The sequence below is a fragment of the Lagopus muta genome, chromosome 3 (genome assembly GCF_023343835.1).
Source record: "Lagopus muta isolate bLagMut1 chromosome 3, bLagMut1 primary, whole genome shotgun sequence".
Lineage (NCBI taxonomy): Eukaryota > Metazoa > Chordata > Aves > Galliformes > Phasianidae > Lagopus > Lagopus muta.
In genome coordinates this window covers 59551015-59569101 of record NC_064435.1, presented here as the reverse complement: position 1 = coordinate 59569101, position 18087 = coordinate 59551015, and the positions used below count along the sequence as shown (strand labels likewise).

The window sequence follows — 18087 nt, the reverse complement described above, 5'->3', positions numbered from 1 at the left end:
CACAACATGTATTTGAAAATACATAACTGTAAATATAATTATGTCCTGATAAGAGGCAAAACATAACCCTTGATGTCTGTAGCAATCCCACACTGACAATGATGAACATTCTGTTGCAGACCTAAGCGTTAAATTTATGCTCCTTGTCAAAACTTGAATAAAAAGTTCGGATACTCCATCAATGCCTCTGATTCTGCCATTTTGGTAACAAAAAGATGAAAGTTTCTACCATAATTTTCCTATGTATACTTTTGGGATACAGAGTTATAGAAGACACTGATATAACTATATAAAGTAAAGAAAAGTTATGTGTATCTGTCTTTTTAATATTAAATCACAATAAGTAAGTGTATGAATTTATAAATGATTGCAGAAAATTACAAGAATAGAAATAATTTGAAGCCACATGAAATATATGTGATACCTTTTCATTAGCTACGTCAACAGCTACCAAGCATTTTTGGTAGTTTACTGATTATCCAGACTTGCTTTTTTCTATAACTCTTCTTAAAGTCATAAATAACAATAGACTAAAAGAAAAAAAAAAGACTGAAAAACACTTCAGATGGTAAAGAAGCACACCTCTCAAAACAGCTGACTTGTTATTTCAGAGCAGAAACAAGCAATTCAGACTCAAATGAAATGATACAATGCCTAATGTAAGGTATTTAACAAAAAAAAGACTTTAAGACTTTCAGTGAGAAAAATGGCAAAGACAAACAGGCAGATGCCCTGGCTTGTATCAGGAGCAGTGCAGCCAGCAGGAGCAGGGAGGTGATCGTCCCTCTGTACTCAGCACTGGTGAGGCCACACCTCAAGTACTGTGTTCAGTTTCGGACCCCTCACTACAGGAAAGACATTGAGGCCTTGCAGCATACTCAGAGAAGGGCAACAAAGCTGTGAGGGGTCTATAGCACAAATCCTAAGGGAAGTGGCTGAAAGAAGTGGGATTATTCAGTCTGGAGGAAGCTCAGGTGAAATCCTATTGCTCTCTACATCTGCCTGAAAAGACATGGTAGCAAGGCAGTGATCAGCATCTTCTGCATAGCTAGTGATATGATGAGAGGGAATGGCCTCAAGTTGCACCAGGAGAGTTTCAGGTTAGGTATATCTTCTCAGAAAGAGCGGTCAGGTGCTGGAACGGGTTACCCAGGGAGGTGGAGGAGCCACCATCCCTGAAGGTGTTCAAGAAACATTCAGATGGAAAAAGGATGTGGTTTAGTGAGGAAATGGTGGTAGGTGGCTGGTTGGGCTAGAGGATCTTGGAGATCCTGTCCATCTTAGTGATCCTATGATTCTGTGATTCTAATGACAAAGCAAGGCTTACTATGCCACTGCTAACAGCAACTGAACAGGCAGAACTGCTCCACTCCAACAGCTACAACACTGCTCTAGATCTTCCAGTTTCACTTGGTTATCTAGTTCTACAGCAGCAGCAGTCACAGCATCACAGACAGCAGGACCAGACTGGCTCCTATCACTCAGTTTATCAATAACCTTGCAGGCATGGGCAAACCACAGCACTTGAGCAACATCAGTGATGCTAAAGCTGCTTGTTAGGGTGGCTCCTCAACAAAGAGAAGAATGGTCCAGTGACTAGTGAGACCATTCACGCTGAAGCCAGCATGTTCTGAGCTTTTCAAAAAGCAAAGTCCATGAAAAAGTACCTTAGAAATTAACGTTGGAGTCAAATAAATTTGAGCAGTAATCAATGGCTCCGTTACAATATTCAATGTTTCACACAGGAGAAACTCCACAACTACTAAGACTTACCAAATTCTTATCACAATTATTTGGCATACGTACCAAGAACTCTAAAGCTTTTTGTTTCCAAAAAGGATCATTCTGTGGGATTGGGGAAGAAAAATCAAAAAGAATGAATACACAGTGCTTGTAACACCTTCCTGTACAAAACAAGACTGTTTAATCTTTCATCCAACAACAAAAGTCAACACAAATGAAAGACAGCATTTTTATGTTGCAGCCGTAAACATTAAACTCTAAATAGCACAGAGCTCCTCAAGTCAGATACAGAGATCATTTAGAATTTCACTTTTGAATTAGAATTGAATTAGAAAAAAAGGACAATAAATCTTTATATTTATTTTCAGATTTAAACCAAACCTCCAGAATAGAACATCTCTGATCTGTAGAGGGGCAAAACAGTGGAGAATGCATCATAACTTGGGGTACTTGGCCTGCAGATGCTGTGTCTCAGACTCAGTGATTCCGAACAGAAATCAGATGAACTACATGGGTCAATACCCTGATGTACAGTATTAATTTCCCTGGTGGTATGGTGAACATAAAACTCTAGTCACTACGTCAGTTATTTTGTTTCTGGAATAGTATCAATAAAATGGGAAATGAAGCCCAAAAGCAGTTGTTTTCAGGAAGAAAAAAAAAGCAAAGCAAACATAAGAAACCGTTAAGACATTTGCAGAATTATTACTTCTACATACCTCATGCTTATGATCATCATCCCACCTTAAAAAGAAAGAAAGAGAAATACTAAGACACATTTAAAAGGTTACTAAAATGTCAGGTTTACTTTTGTGTCTAGGATCAAATATTTCGATTTCCAAATGTATATAACTTAACAACACAGGATACATTTTTCTGTATCTAAAATACTGTATTTCTTAGAGGTCTTTACTCTGACTCTCAAAAAACAACAGTTGCACTGATGAACCCTACAGATCAGCTAAAGAAGGTGACTAAAGTAATGGAAACTTTTCCTTCATACATGAACATAGGGTTCCTTTTCTACAGGCATCCCAAATAAAGCGGTAACAGCCTGACATTTGAATTGCAATCTTCGTGCAGAGGTACATCAGACTGCTATTGAACTGCATAAGCCATGTAACATCTAAAAAATCACTGCTACACAGAAACTGAATATCACATTTTATTTCAGGTGTTTTCCTCTCAGGAGAAAGCAACAATTTACACAAAATGAAGCACAATGGAAAGACAATACATATTCCCTGTACGTGATATTTGTTACAGAAAAGATGTAATTAACAAGTAAAGTGATCTCATAAAGAAATCTCTTTTGATTCCCCTACAGAAGTTATAATCTCACCTTGCTTTCTTCTTTGATGGGGCTAGAAAATTAAGAAGAATAATTAGCACCATTGTAGAGTTTCCACCATATTACCGCAATAGAAACATTACTCAAACCAATCTGTAACTGGCTCTGAAGTAATGGCAGTCTTTTAAAGGCCCAATAATCTCTCTGGCCAGTACAGTCTATATTAATTAGAAAGGAGGGAAAGCTCAGTAAAACAAGATTATCTTTAAGACAGTAGATGTGCTTCAGAGAATCAGTTACTGCATCATACAAAACTTAGCACTTCTTAATGTGTTCCAGGAAAGCAACTGGGCAAGTACTGATTCTCAGGACAAATGACATATTTGTCCCTACAGTATGATGCTGAAAGACTCATTTCTGTTTTTTTCTATCACCTGATGTTGAACAAATACTGAAAAGTTGCAACAAGAATTTGCACTGTATGTCCCAGAGTTTTCTGCATGTCAGGAGAAAAAAAGATTGCCAACATTTTAGAGAAGACATCCAATGAAGAAACAATCACAGAAACAGGATGGGAGGGATCTCTGCAGGTAGAACCACAGAATCATACAAAAGCTCAGGTTGGAAAGGATCCACTTCCCTCAACCTGCTGGCTACACTCTTCCTAATGCAGTCCAGGCAGTCAGCCTTCATTACATCCAGAGAACATTGATGATACATGCTTGCATTGTTGTACATAAAAATCTGTAGGTTCTTAAAATTTGTTCCCTATACAAATAGTGTCCAGTTTGTATCCAGCAGGGTGTAATGTAAGAATTTGATGTAAGAATTCAAATTTACTTACATATTTTCTTACATCTTACAGATGTAAGAATTCATATTTACTTTTGCCAGAATTCAGGAGGTTTCTGACACCCCATTTGTCTAGCTTCCCAAGATCCCTCTCAATGGCAACTTTGTTTTATCACATACTAAGCATTCTTCCAAAGTTTGATGTAATCTGCAAACTTGACAGTGTTGTATTATATTCCATTATCCAGATTGTTAATGAAGACGTTAAGCAGTGCTGGCACCAAGATCAGCCACTCAGGAATGCCACTAGCAAACCAGCCAGCAAACCTAAAACCACTGACAACTGTTTTTTGAATCTAAACGTTTTCGTCAGCTACCTTTTACCCAACCTGTATAATGATGGTATCTCCTCAGCCTGGCTACGACCATACTAAGTGAGACTGCATTGAAAGCTTTCCTGAAGTTAAAACAACATCCAGCCTTCCATGTTTACAGAGCCAGCCCATGTCATTGCAAAAGGCAATCGGGTTGGTCAAGCCCAGTTTCTCCTTAGTAAATCCACAGTTTGTTCTCAGTCATCATCTTGACTTTTACACACCAATTAATGACATATATAAGGACTTGTCCTATAATTTTTATAAGGTCTGGTCAATCCTGTAGCCACATGCCTCACTTTTCAAGAAAAGTACACCTGGCTTTTTCCAGGTCACCAAGGAACTCTTCTGATCATGACCTTTCAAAGACTCCAAGAGAGGGTTCCCCCAACACCAGACTTATTCCATTTTTTCCTATGTATTTGCAACATGCTTGATTTGCCAGTCCCTAAACTAATTCTCCTCTACTGTGACTCCACAACTACATACAACATCCTGAAAGCAGACCTTTATTCAGTAAAGCTGAAAGTGAAGAAAGCAACAAGTATTTCAACACTTTCTGTGTCCTTTATCACTGAGTTATTTGCTCTGGTCTTCAATGGGTCAGATCTTTTGTTGCTGTCATGCAGAAGCCTTTCTTTTGACCTTCACCAACAAGTCTTCTTAATTCCACCTCAAATACATCTGAAATGCCTGTGTATTTCTTGTTGGCAGCCTGCCCTCAAGTCTGTATGTTTCCTTTTAAGCACTGAAGATTAGTTGGCCTTTCTCTCTTCAAACTCACTAGCCACCTGCTATACCTGTCCATATTCTTGCACAGCAGAATGGATCATTTCTGCTCTTTGAGAGTTCTCTCTGAAGACTCATTATTTCTGTTGGGTTTCTTTTTCATGGCAGCCTCTCAAGGGATACTGGCTACTAGTTTTCTGAAGATGATGAAGGCAGTTCTCCCAGAGACCAGGATCTTGGTCCCCATTCCCCTAAGGATTTTAAATATATAATCATAGAAGGGTTTGGGTTTGAGGGGACCTTTAAGTTTATCTAGTTCCAACCCCCCTGCTATAGGCAGGGACACCTCCCACTGGGCCAGGTTGCTCAGAGCCCCATCCAGCCTGGCCTTCAATGCTTCCAAGGAGGAATTCACAACCTCACCAAGCAACTTGCTCCAGTCTCTCACCACTCTCACTCACAGTAAAGAACTTCATCCTGATATCCAGTCTTAATCTATCCTCTCCAGCTTAAAAATATTTCCCTTTGTTCTGTCACTACCTGCTCTCATTAAAAGTCCCTTCCCAGCTTTCCTGTAGACTCCCTTCAGGTACTGAAAGGCCACTATAAGGTCTCCTTGGAGCCTTCTCTTCTCAAAGCTGAAGAGCCCTAGTTCTCTGAGCCTGTCCTCATAAGGGAGGTGCTCCAGTCCTCTGATCATCTTCATGACCCTCCTCTGGACCTGCTCCAACAATTCCATGCCCTTCTTGTGTTGGGAGCTCCTGAACTGGACACAGTACTCCAGGTAGGGCCCTACGAGAGCAGAGTCACCTCCCCCAACCTACTGGTCACTCTTCTCTTGATGCAACCCAGAAGGTTGGCCTTCTGGGCTGCAAGTGTACACTGTCAACTCATGTTGAATCTTTCATCAATCAACATTCCCAAATCCTTCTCATCAGACCCGCCCTCATGCCATTCTCTGCCTAACTTGTATCTGTGTTTGAGAATGACCCAACTCAGATGTAGGACTCGCACTTGGCCTTGTTAAACTTCATAAGGTTGGCTTGGGCTCACCTCTCAAGCTTGTCCAGGTCCTTCTGGATGGAATCCCTTCCCCCTAGCATAATAACTGCAGCCACTCAGCTTGGTGTCATCTGCAAATGTGCTGAGGATGCACTCAATCCCACTGCCCATGTTGCCGATAGAGATGTTAAGTAACATTGGTCTCTCAGGAATGCCACTCATCACCAGTCTCCACATGGACACTGAGCCACTGACTGCAACTCTCCTGAGTGTGGCCATCCAGCCAACTCCTTATCCAGTGAGTGTTCCGTCCATCAAATCCATTTTTTCTCCAGTTTGGTGACTAGGAATGTCATGATAATAAGCTCATGATCATATCAACTAAGGCTGCCACTGATCATCATTTTCCTCAGTCTTCTCTCCTTTCCTTGCAGGTAAAATGTGCAAAACCCTCTCCCCATTGACCCACCCAGCATCTGCATGAAAAACTGCTTGATTTCAATTTTGGATTGTTTGCGACTTTGACGAGAAGCCTCTATCCATCCATATCAGCACTCCTGTCATACAAGCTACTGTATTGTATTTTTGCAGTTCTGATGATGTTATAGCTTTCTGATCATACAGAGTTCCAGTTTCACCATCCCGCCCAAGCTCCCACTTCAAGAAAGGTTACTGCCAGCTTTATATAGCCAGGTCTTGAAAACCTCTGAGGATGAAGGATATGTGGATAATCTGTTCTAGTGCTGTTCCATCCTCTACGAAATAAGTTTTTCTTGAGTTCAGTCTCTCAATCTGCCATCCATGGCTATAATCTCTTATTTCACTTTCTGCAGTTACCAACAACTTCAGCTTTGTCACCTTTGTAGCAATCTTCTAGAAGAATAGCCATCAGTACTCTTTCCCATCTAAAGAAGCCCAATGCTCTCTATCCTTGAGTACCACCACACCCCTTTGCTACATATTCTCCAATTTCTCCACCTTCTTTTAGAGTTAGAAGGAATATAACTAGATAAAATATTCAAAGTTTGATCTTACCAGTATCAAACAGTGGGCAATAAGAACACTCAGCAGTCTGCTTGCTGCCTGTTCCCTACCTGAAGTGTTACAAGATTGCTTTATATGAAATGAGAGCATTCTATTGGTTTATATTCAGCTTGGCAACCACCACAGCCATCACAAGCCTTTTTTAGCAAGGCTGATAAGCCTGTTATTTCCTATCCTGTACTCACACATGGAGTTACCACTTACCCAATGAAGATACAGACAAACTTCCCCAGTTATCCGCTATAATTTCAAATAAGAAATAACTGAATCTGAAGACTGTTGTCCAAAACAGCAAACTAAATCTTTGGAACTGCTTTTAGTTTCCAGCTGCATTCTGTAGTAGCATTAAAGTAGCTTTTAGAACAGAAAATATTGATGCAAACAGAATTCAGAAACTAAATTAGACTAGAAATTCATATGCTGTACTATCACATTGTATTTATACAGATTCCCACGCTTCATAAGAACGCCATAGGGCTTTCAAGTTCATTAGTTCTCTTCTGTGAGTAAGTGATTACTAGAATTATCTTCATAAGGTACGGATGGCCTTTCTTCAGAGAATAAAGAAATGTTTTAATTTTTCCTTTGAGGAAAGCAACAAATCAATCCCTCCAAAGCTTCTCAAATGTATATAAAGATACATAATCATGTTGGTTTGCAAGTGATTTTGGCAGTAGCCAAAACTTACATGTTAATGTCTGTTTTGTCTCTTACCCAGATAGCATTTCTTAATTACATCCTCAAACTCATTCTTGCTGACAGAAGGGAGCTCTGAAGATGAAAGTCATTCTCTAAAAATATGATCTACCTTAAGCCCACACAGTTGTTAAGCCAGTAAGCATGAATTCCTTCTAAATAAGTAGTGTTTTTATTTTGGAATAAACTTGATGTTGTGCTGCTGTGCTTACTACCTAGTTAAAGCTGAACATCACAACACTCTTGTCTGTTCCTTCCAGCTCTTCATAGCCTGTGGAACTGCATGGATTATTATTTTTTTTTGCCCTGAGTGAATACTTGAATACGTCTTTCCTATAGACGTCCTATAGAAGTCAGTAAGCTCTGAAATCAAATACTATCATGTCCATACAACTTTCCTCATGTTAACACTATACAACGCTGCCTACCTGAAAGTTGATTATCAGTTGTTTTGTCCTTCACTTACTAGCAATCTGGATCATCATTTCTCTGAAATACTTAAAATATTTTACATTCTTCTAGAAGATGAACTTTCAGTATTACACCTTCTATATTATAGAGAAAAAAAAAAAATATCGGCAGCGGTTTCCAGAAGATTCCCATACAAAGAAAAAATGTTAACAACATCCATTCAGATTTATGAAGAGCAAGGTACAGCGCCGAACTTGCTAAAAACCTCTATAGCAAGATTCTGACCAACAGTTCAGACTGTGGTGATCAGAATACACAAATAGTTCTGGAGGCTTTAGAACTCATTCATAAAGTTTACTCTGAACTGAGAATTACAGGACCAGGCTAACGGATCACATTCCATCTGCTTCACAAAAGAGACAAAGCTTCAAAAAGGTCTCTGCTACTTTGTTCGGTAGACCAACATAAGTAGGTACAAGACACAAAAGCCATCAGTGACCAATTCAAATAAATCACCACTGTGGTAGGCACTACAGGCAGGATTCATACTGACATACATTGCTGACCAAGCAATCTGCACCCATTTGAATAAACCTACTGCCAGTAGTTCTAGGGTCAAAAGGTAGCAAGTACACATACCTCTTCACGTTGGAAAACAATACAACTCAAATATACTGCAGAGAGGGAGGATGCTGCTTATATGCTGGAAGGTTTTATTTCCGTTGCTCATTCAAATAAATTTGCTAAAAAAAGATAACTTCTGCCTTTAGCAGCAATTCAGCACTGATTTGTATGCCTTTTGATGATTGAAACTTGGTGGAAAAGGTTTTATCAGCTTTTTCAAAGAAATCCATCTAAAACCATATTTCTATACTTCTTGACTTTTCTTGATTATAAAACTACTGTAGTTATCTTAAATACCTCCAGAACCAAGCAGCTAAAAAAGTCTCTTCATTTCAAATTTACAAAAACTGGAAAAATCTTTGAAAAGAAAACATTTTGTGCTATTACTTGCAATTTTAATGTTTTAAAACAGTCAAACCCTTCAAGTTCAAGCAGTAATTCAAAGTAAGCTGGTTTTGGCTGTCAAATGTGTTATATTCAAATAATACATAAACTTACGTGAGGTACTTGGTCTTATGTAACCTTCAATCTAGAAAGCAGACATAGTTTTATATTAGATTTTTCTTATAAGAGTTCATTACAATAGTCCCTATTGCAACTGTCTGTAGAGATAGAACAAGTAGTTTTATTCGTCCTAGCACAGTTTTACAAATTATATACAACCAGTACAAATTAAATTTGAGAGAAAATTCCCAGACATTTGAGAAAGTTAAATTGTGTTAGTTAAGAATCACTGAAGTAAAGCATTAAAATCTCCAGCTGGACATTTTCTAACTAAAAGGAAATTAACTTCTTCAACAGCTTCATTTTTTTCACAGGAATTTCAAGACTATTGTTCCTTTCCCCACGTGTTTTAGGGTGACTTTAGCTTACATCTTGATTCTACTTAGCACTGCACTTTCTAGTCACACACAAGAATTTAACATGATTTGTCAGCAGTACTTTTAAAGCTTCCTAGGTCAAACATAAATGCACTGGTTAAAAATACATTATTGGATATTTAACATTTACTTCCAGTTACCTTATACATTTTTAATCCTTCAGTCTTCTCTAGCTCTCCTGCTATTCTTTTCAGAAATGAGACTTTGCATTCTTTTACATCTGTTGCCTTTCTCTTCATTTTGTCTGGAAATTCTTTAGACTGTTGGCAAAAAAAGTTTTAAATGAGCAACGTCAAAATTCATATATTAAAAAACAGGCACATTTCATTTCTTGGACAGGCTTCTAAGGACTAGTAAACATAGTTTTGAATATGAGGAGGTAGTTTCTCCTCCATAACACAATCATTTAAACGTTAATGTTGAAAATGCACAGGCTGTCTTCACAACAGAATTTGGATACTACATGAAGTTTGCAATTGAAAGGTAGTGTGCTCTGTACAATATCCAACAATACCATGGGCATACTGAAAAATGAGAGAGAACCAAGGACTGAGAACCTGATCTCAAATGAGATTAAAACTCTTAAGAACAGAGTTCAAGTAGATGCAGACATGCACCTCTGGATCACATTTTCAGCAGTTCACAGCTTTATAGCTATTCATGTTGATGTGACCCATCAATACTCAGTCAAGCAATTATTAGTGACATCAAATGGGGGAGGTTAAACTTCAAATGTAGGTATTCAGAGTAAAAAAATTATCTTTTTTTTCGTATCTTGTGATCAAAATTACTTACTATGTATGCTCTTCTGTGTTTATATCCACTAAGATGTTCTATCATGGGTGCCATCTCTGTATTAAACCCACACAGCTTGCATTCATAATGCGGCTCTCTTCTTCCTTCAAATCTGATTTCAACCACATGTTCTAAGCCTGTAAAAGCAAGAATTACAAACATCTATATTTAAAATAGACTATTATAAACAGAAGTATTTTTTTCAAAGATGCTCACTAGAAGCCAAAATTAATAAAGAAGAGTATTCCATTTTCAGAATTTCAACGCTAGTTCAGGATCACAAAGGTCAGGTTTGCTACCCACATAAATTAAATTCTTTTCTTTACAATATTTTATTCAGGAGGAAAAAAAAAAAAACTTCTTTGGAAGATTTGCAAACTCAGTAAAACAAAAATATAGCTACTCTCCTGCCCAGGATATTTTTAAGCAACAAAAAAACCACATTTCCTTCAATACAGCCGTATGAGATAATTAATGGAGACATATCAGTCAGTCAAACAAAAAACAAAGACAGGAAATACCATATCAAGTTCTGTATTAAAAACAAATCAATTTAAATTACTCAATCAAATAGAATTTGAGTAGCAAATTATAACGTTTGAGTAGTACAAAACATATCCAGAAATAACAATAATCCCTTCATAAAATCAAGTCCTTTGTTAATTTTTTTTTTTTTTAAAAGAATTAACAGGAGAGAAAATGGATTTGCTTAATTTTGTTCCTAGTTCCACTGAAAGACAGACTACATCTTAGAAGCGCTCAAAACTCTCTAGATGTGATGCTTATAACTAGCATTAAAAAGTTTACTTATCAACTTGTGCTGCATAAGGAGTGATGGCAGCAGGAGAGGTGTGTCCACTAAGCACTGATAATGCTGCATGTGGAAAATTCTTGGCTTCCCAGAACAAGTGAGAGGGACAAAGTTGAAAGATTTCTGCAAAGGGCCACAAAAATGATGAAGGAACATAAACACCTTTCAGGAGGAAAGGCTAAGGGAGCTGGAAGTGTTCAGCTCGGAATACAGAAGGAAGGAACCTCGATGCATACAAGTATACATGAAGGGAAGGTGCAAAGAAGATAGATACAGGCTCTTATCAGTGGTGCCCAGTGACAGAACAAGACGCAATGGGTTAAAACTGAAGCACAGGAGATGAATTCACTGTGAGAACGACTGGTTATCAACAGAAGTTGCAGAGTCTCCACCACCTAGCAGATATTCTGAAGCTACCTAGATACAGTCTTAATCATCCTGCTTGGTGCTTGAACAAGGGAGTTGGGCAAGATGACCTCCAGATGGTCCTTCCAATCTCAATCTTTTTGGTTTCTGCAAAAAGCATCCTTACTGAGATGGTTCCTTCAGGAAGTAATTATCTAACTAGTAAGGTGCATAGAAGAGGTGACTATTACAATGGTTGTGTAACAAGTTAAACTTTAGAAGGCATAATGTATGAGATATATCCCATTAATTACCCAACAACAATTACATAATGAAACAGTATCAACATACCACCTCAGATTTCAAAACACATGCAATACAAAGACATAGCATTCACAAAACAAAACAACAACATACCAACTAGGGGTTCTTCTCTTTTGGGATCATTAATAAAATCCTTCAGACACGTAATGTCCTTTGTGAGTCCTCTCTTCACTAAGGTAAAAAAAAAAAAAAAAAAAAAAATCACAAATAAATATTACAGTAAAATGAACAAGTGCATTAGACAGCTTACATCCAATTTCTATGATTTTACAGGAGTTTCTAATTGAAACTTAAGAGAAACAAAGCTAATTTTCACTCTGAAATGTGAAAAAGAAATGGATAGGATCTCTATCACTCACAAGAAGACTCCAGCACCGCACTTTCAATAACATTTTTACACATAAGAAATTAATGACTTCAAGAGATCCAAAGAAACAAAAAAAGATCATCTAGCAGAATCCAGTTTACTGACAAAACACTCTCAAGTTCACATTCATAGCCTGTCCCAGACCATGTCAGTCAATATTAAAAGAAAAAACTAAAAAAACAAGCAAACCAATTCGCCTGCCTCTCATTTCTGCTAAAACTCTAATGATCACATTGCACCCTCTATATTACTTGTTTGGAATCTGGAGTTCAATACTCATATTGCCTTAAATCTAATAAAGAGACATAACTTCACTAACATGGCACTAATTGAAACTCCCTGCATTCTCTGGGCAGACCAGAAGCTGCACAATCATGTTATGCTCCTGAGCATTAACTAGAATTCTTTCAGTCAGGGGTGTCTCTCACTCCTCACTGGGTTTTATTTACTTGGTTTTATCCTTAACTGTCCTAGAACACTTTTAAAGTATCCCTGGTCAACTCAGAGCACCAGCTACACCTATCTGTAAAACAAATTCAATGAGACAATAAATGCGTTCAAGTATTGGCTATTATAAAAGAGTATGCTCAAGTGTTAAAATATCTGTTTCTATATCTGATAAAAATGTGCAGAAGTTATCTTCCTAATTACTTACAAGTAATACATACACCCCAGTGAGATGGAGTCACCATCCCCGAATGTGCTTAAAATCCATTTGAATGTGGTGCTCAGGGACATCATTTAGCAGAGGGTTGCTCAGGGTAGTATCGTTAGGTTGCAGTTGGACTTGATCTTGAAGGTCTCTTCCACCCTGAGCAATTCTATGATTCTAATGATTGTAAGTGTATTTCAACCTACTACATTTCCTAAGAAGAGTCATAACAACTGACAGTTTCTTCAAATCCAAGCAAACAGAAGTTGAACTCCAAGCACTAAACAATGTGTTCTTGTCCTTCTAGGACACCAAGTTACATTTAAAGAAGAACATTATCAGGACAGTGAATTCCATGTTTGTTCATTCCACCAGGAGTACGTTTTTGCCACCATCAAGCCAAATGTCAGGGCTGCATATATTAAAAAAAATACTTCACAAAATGCCAGCACTTAATATATACATATTATCTGTTGTAACTTAAACATGGTAGAAGATACCTGACAGGACAACTCCTGCCACAGGATAGTGAGGCCAAATCTTCCAAAACTTTACAGGCCTTCTTAGTTTTATTTATTTATTTGGACATGCATCTTGTTTTACATGCTTCTGTTAAACTTTCACTGTACTGTATTTGTATATACAAGCATGCTACAGAATGCTCAGTTGAAAACTTCATGATCTAAAAAGATATTAGATAATCAGGAAGAAAAAAAACTATGATGCCTCAGGTATTGAATCATTTCACTGAAAATACACACCTAAGAACTTTTCTTAAATAAAATAACCAGTGCACAAAAGAAACATTTGGTAACTTGCATTACTTCTTAAGAAATCAATTAACAAACGCTTTGATGGTTTTATTTTAATGATGCCCAAAGTTGTATTTAAAAAGGAGGCTAGCTCATTTACATTCAGATACCTGGTCTCTGCGTTTCATAGCTCATCGTAGTTCGGAAGGGAGCTGGAGGACCTAAGATGACAGTTTGACAGTCAGACCAATTCTTCTCAAATGCTCTTAAGTACATAATAGATCATCCAACCATATTAACAACCTGAACAGTTATCTTCACTATGCCTGTTTAATACAGGCTAAGTTTACAATGGTATTTCATCTTGGTGCACTTTCCTTCTGTAACTTAAGTTTCCCAAATATGAAAAAGTCTTCTTTTCTGCTCACCTTCCTTACTTATACAGTATACCAAACACATGGATAAATACCAGAAAAACACAGTGTATCCCATTACTTCATTTTTTTTCTTTTATTGCTTTGCATACCATCTAATTATTTATTTTAGCTATTCGGTTTTCTGCATGAAAGCAGATCCAGCAGCATAGGTGCCTGACAGACAAACTCTCATCTAAATATTTAGAGCCTAGATAGTCCCAAGTCATTAAATTGCATGACAAGAACAGACTTTTACACAGGCATCTGTACATATTTTTAACCAATTTCAGAGTGAATGCTTGAACAAGCTTTTTCTAAACATGACCCCTTCATTAGGAACTTCTCTTCCTTGCTCCATTCATACTTAAATCCATACACACAGACATACCCAAGTGAGCTTCAATGATGCTCTCAGCATTTTGGAAATTGTTACAACCAAGAATAAATGAAAACTGACATGCAGATCATACAATTCAGATCATACAAATCTGTGTTATATTTAGCTTAAAAACTTGAAAAATTAGACTACTCATTTGCTCATGCCATTCTTATTTTTGAAGAGATTTTCCACGCTCATAGCAAATACTGTATGCTGCATATAGCACAGACTTCCTCCTTCTGCACAAGATCAGCAGTGAAGAGATACATATCAGAACTGTAAATCAGATCAAAGCTGCAAATATTCTGCAAACAACTACACTATTAACATAAGGGAGGGGTATAAGTAATTGTGAGAAATCGAGACGGACGTAAGTTACCCAGCTTTTTCAGTAAAAAGCTTCTAAGATCATACTAGTATAAACCAGAGGCTCTCCAGATTCATTGCAAGTATGAAAACTACTTAATTACAGAGCCGTTTTGTTAGGCTGTGTACAGCCTGAGTTGGATTTCGGGTCCAGCACGCCATGACAACATGGTCAAAAGCTAAATAACACCAACACACACCTGCAGAAAACTATTCTTCTATTTTAGTTTGCTGCAACAAGGTTAAGTTTACACATACAGTTCAAGCTTAAGAAACACAACAACAACCCGCTTACAACTCCTACTAGCACCATACCCAGAGTGTTTTTTGTCTTTCCTTGTTCTCAAACATTTGCAGATAGCTACCACAGTCTCTGCTAACAGCTCAACAGAAGTTATTACCCAATAAGACACTCTCCCACGCACTGATGCTAGTTTTGCATGCTAGAACTTAAGTTTGACATTTATGAGCCCCATGGCCTTGTAATTAGTCTACTAATAATGTTAAATTGTATTTCTTAAGTATCTCAAAACCAGAGCGGTAGTATTTTCACTTAAAGCCTATCAGACTGATAAATGAGCTGGAAAAATCAGCTGCACTTCCGCACTTAATGAGGTATGAGTAGCAACCCAGACTCTTACTGGTGTTCAGCAAACAGTGTCCATTGCAATTAACCTCTTCATCAGTAACCTGACTGATGCACAGAACACCATCAGCAAACTCAGAGACAACGCAGGAATACAACCGATGTCAAGGCTTTAGTTGAGCAGGACTTTGGGAACACTGATTATTAAAGAAACTTTAAGTAACATAAGAACTGAAGAGTTCTACAGCTGAACTAATGCCACTTATGAGCACAAGCTGAGCAGCTGCACAGTTACTAAGAACCTGATGGTATTGACAGACGCCAAGTTGAACACCAGCCAAAAGCAATTCTCTGCAAACAAGGTAAACCCCCTTCTGAGGGTCTGTACAGGCAACTGGAATTGTTTACTCTGGTAAAGTAGAGGTTAAGAGGACACTGAATTGCATCAGTACTCAAGCAGCAGTTACAAAGACTAGTCAAACCTTTTCAAGAGGTGGCAAAAGTATAACAAAGAGAAAACAGATTGCTACTTAGGAGGCACAGGTTTACTTTGTTAGGATGAAAGTTATTTAAGACAGGGCAACAGCTCCAGATTGATTAAATGGAGGTGGCAGACTGTCCTTGGAGACCTTCACCCCTTCGATAAGGAAGGCATGATTAACTTTGGCAGCAGACCTAATTCAAGCAGGAAATTAGATGAGATAGCCTCAGGAAATCCCTTCTGAATAGCAATTTTATTTAGTATGGAATATTTTCCAGATATTTGCAATCTATACTAACAAAACAACCAAAATCCCTCTCCTTCTAATATTCAGTGACACTGTTCTTAACATATTTGTTCTCCTCCTCCTATACCTATACCTGTATTTGTAATGCACGCACATCTGCACTGTCAGATATCACCAATTCAGTTACTCCAGAACAGCAATGTACTGAACTCAGCAGAGTAGATAGATATTTCAACACAAGAGGTGAAGCGCACAATCTGTTCAGTCAAAGCTACAACAGTTTTCCAAATTTATTCCTTCTTTGGCCAAAAGATCATAGGAAAGAAATGCTCAATCTCCTCCCTTCCTGATCCCTGAACACACGGATGAAACTGCCTCAACTACAGCTGAAAGAACGACCACTGTGCAAAGAAACCACATGACCAAAATTCGTATACTTTCTAAGTTAAATCAAAGCTCAAGAAAGTCCTAGAACTTCAGTATCATCTTTTCCCACATCATCTATTTAGATCCTCTCTTCCAAATTGCTTGAGAAACAAAAACAACCAGATCCCCAGTTTTGCCTACCATAAAACTAACTTGTTGATGGTTTTGCCATGTGGAAACTTGAACCATATCCACAAGTCGTTCTTACAGAAAGCAGCACTCCTCCAAACACAGCCATCTGTAAACAGACTTATTTCCTGGCCTGACTTTAAAGGCAACTAGATTGTGCAGTTAAACAGCCGGGTTTGTCACACTCACTGCTGCTTGAAAAACTCAGCATCCAAACAATTGTGGGAAATTGGCATTTTGGTTTATGAATGATAGCTGTATTGGCGTTGTTCTCCCCACTGAGAAAGGAATTTATTATTAATTCTGCTGCAAAGAAGACATTGCTGATGATAATGTAAAACATTTTCAATGTCAAACTTCATGTTCTCAAGTACTCGTTCTTCAGATAGTGCACGTTTCAGATACCCATCAGGTTCTGTCCCAAGCGATTTCCAAGAAAACTCATCCTTCACTCTGATAACATCCATACATTTTTGCTCCTGGCTCCTGAAACTCCACTGTGAGCATGCTGTCATGTCTCATTCTCACTGGAGTATTTGACAATACTCACTAGAACAGCACACAACAGTGATAAGAGCATCCCAGGAAATTATATCCTAAAATGACAACGGACTTATACTTTACATAATAGGTGTTAAGAATATCCATGCCCATCACTAAGTAATCCACAAATGCTCTGTCTGCAATTTATTCATTCTCACTGTGTGTCTGCAAACTGTAGAATTCATCAGCTATTTAAAATAAAAAAAAGTCAACCACATTCAGACTTTATTCTTATATCTCAGAACACATCCATGGATTTCCAGGAGCTACAGACTCTCAAGGTAAAATGTAGAAGCAGCAGAAGCAAATAGAAAACCACGTGTACCCCTAAGACAAGTAACTTCAGCAACTTCAGTAACTTCAGCAGGCTAACTTTCAGCCTTCTCTGGACAAGACAACTGTAACAAGAGCTCACAAAGCTGGCTTCCCACGTGCAGATCTTCAGTGAAGCACAGGTCAAGACAGACAAAGAATAAAGGAGACATCAATACTATGTATATTCATTCCACATTAGAAGTAAAAAGATGCTTATTGCTTCAACATGGATTACTGTGGTTCGGGATTTTCTGGATTAAACAAAGCGCACCTTGTAAAGTTTCTGCCTTGTGGCATCCTGTGATGCTGTGACTACTCCGAAAGTTAGCTCCAGTTGGTTTCCTCAAGTTGCATATGAAGATCACTCTCCTTAACAATCAGAGACTTACCCATTTCCATAAGATATATCTCAGCCGAAAAACTTTAACATATGATACGTCAGGAGATGCTGTGGCTGAAACGACCATACGTTCTTACCTTGAACCTTCATGAAATGCTGAGCCTACAGTACATTAAGCAGTATCATTTTCCAGAAGCGTAGGTCTTTCCGACAGACACCTGCATCC

At 38.0% G+C, this 18087-nt stretch overlaps 2 protein-coding genes across 2 annotated transcripts in view; one reads left to right on the top strand and one right to left on the bottom strand.

The window, feature by feature from the left end:
• CTNNAL1 (catenin alpha like 1) overlaps positions 1–18087 on the top strand; it is a 596511-nt gene that overhangs the window by 437285 nt on the left and 141139 nt on the right. The gene's annotated exons all lie outside the window — the stretch shown is intronic.
• Positions 1–18087, bottom strand: part of LOC125690642 (uncharacterized) — a 35018-nt gene that overhangs the window by 7793 nt on the left and 9138 nt on the right. Inside the window, exons 5-12 of the mRNA XM_048939256.1 lie at positions 13804–13854; positions 11956–12033; positions 10383–10519; positions 9728–9847; positions 9205–9235; positions 3086–3107; positions 2463–2487; positions 1807–1845 (exon numbers count right to left, since the gene is read on the bottom strand). Of these exons, the coding sequence (XP_048795213.1) occupies positions 1807–1845; positions 2463–2487; positions 3086–3107; positions 9205–9235; positions 9728–9847; positions 10383–10519; positions 11956–12033; positions 13804–13854 (503 nt within the window). The remainder of the gene's footprint in view (positions 1–1806; positions 1846–2462; positions 2488–3085; positions 3108–9204; positions 9236–9727; positions 9848–10382; positions 10520–11955; positions 12034–13803; positions 13855–18087) is intronic.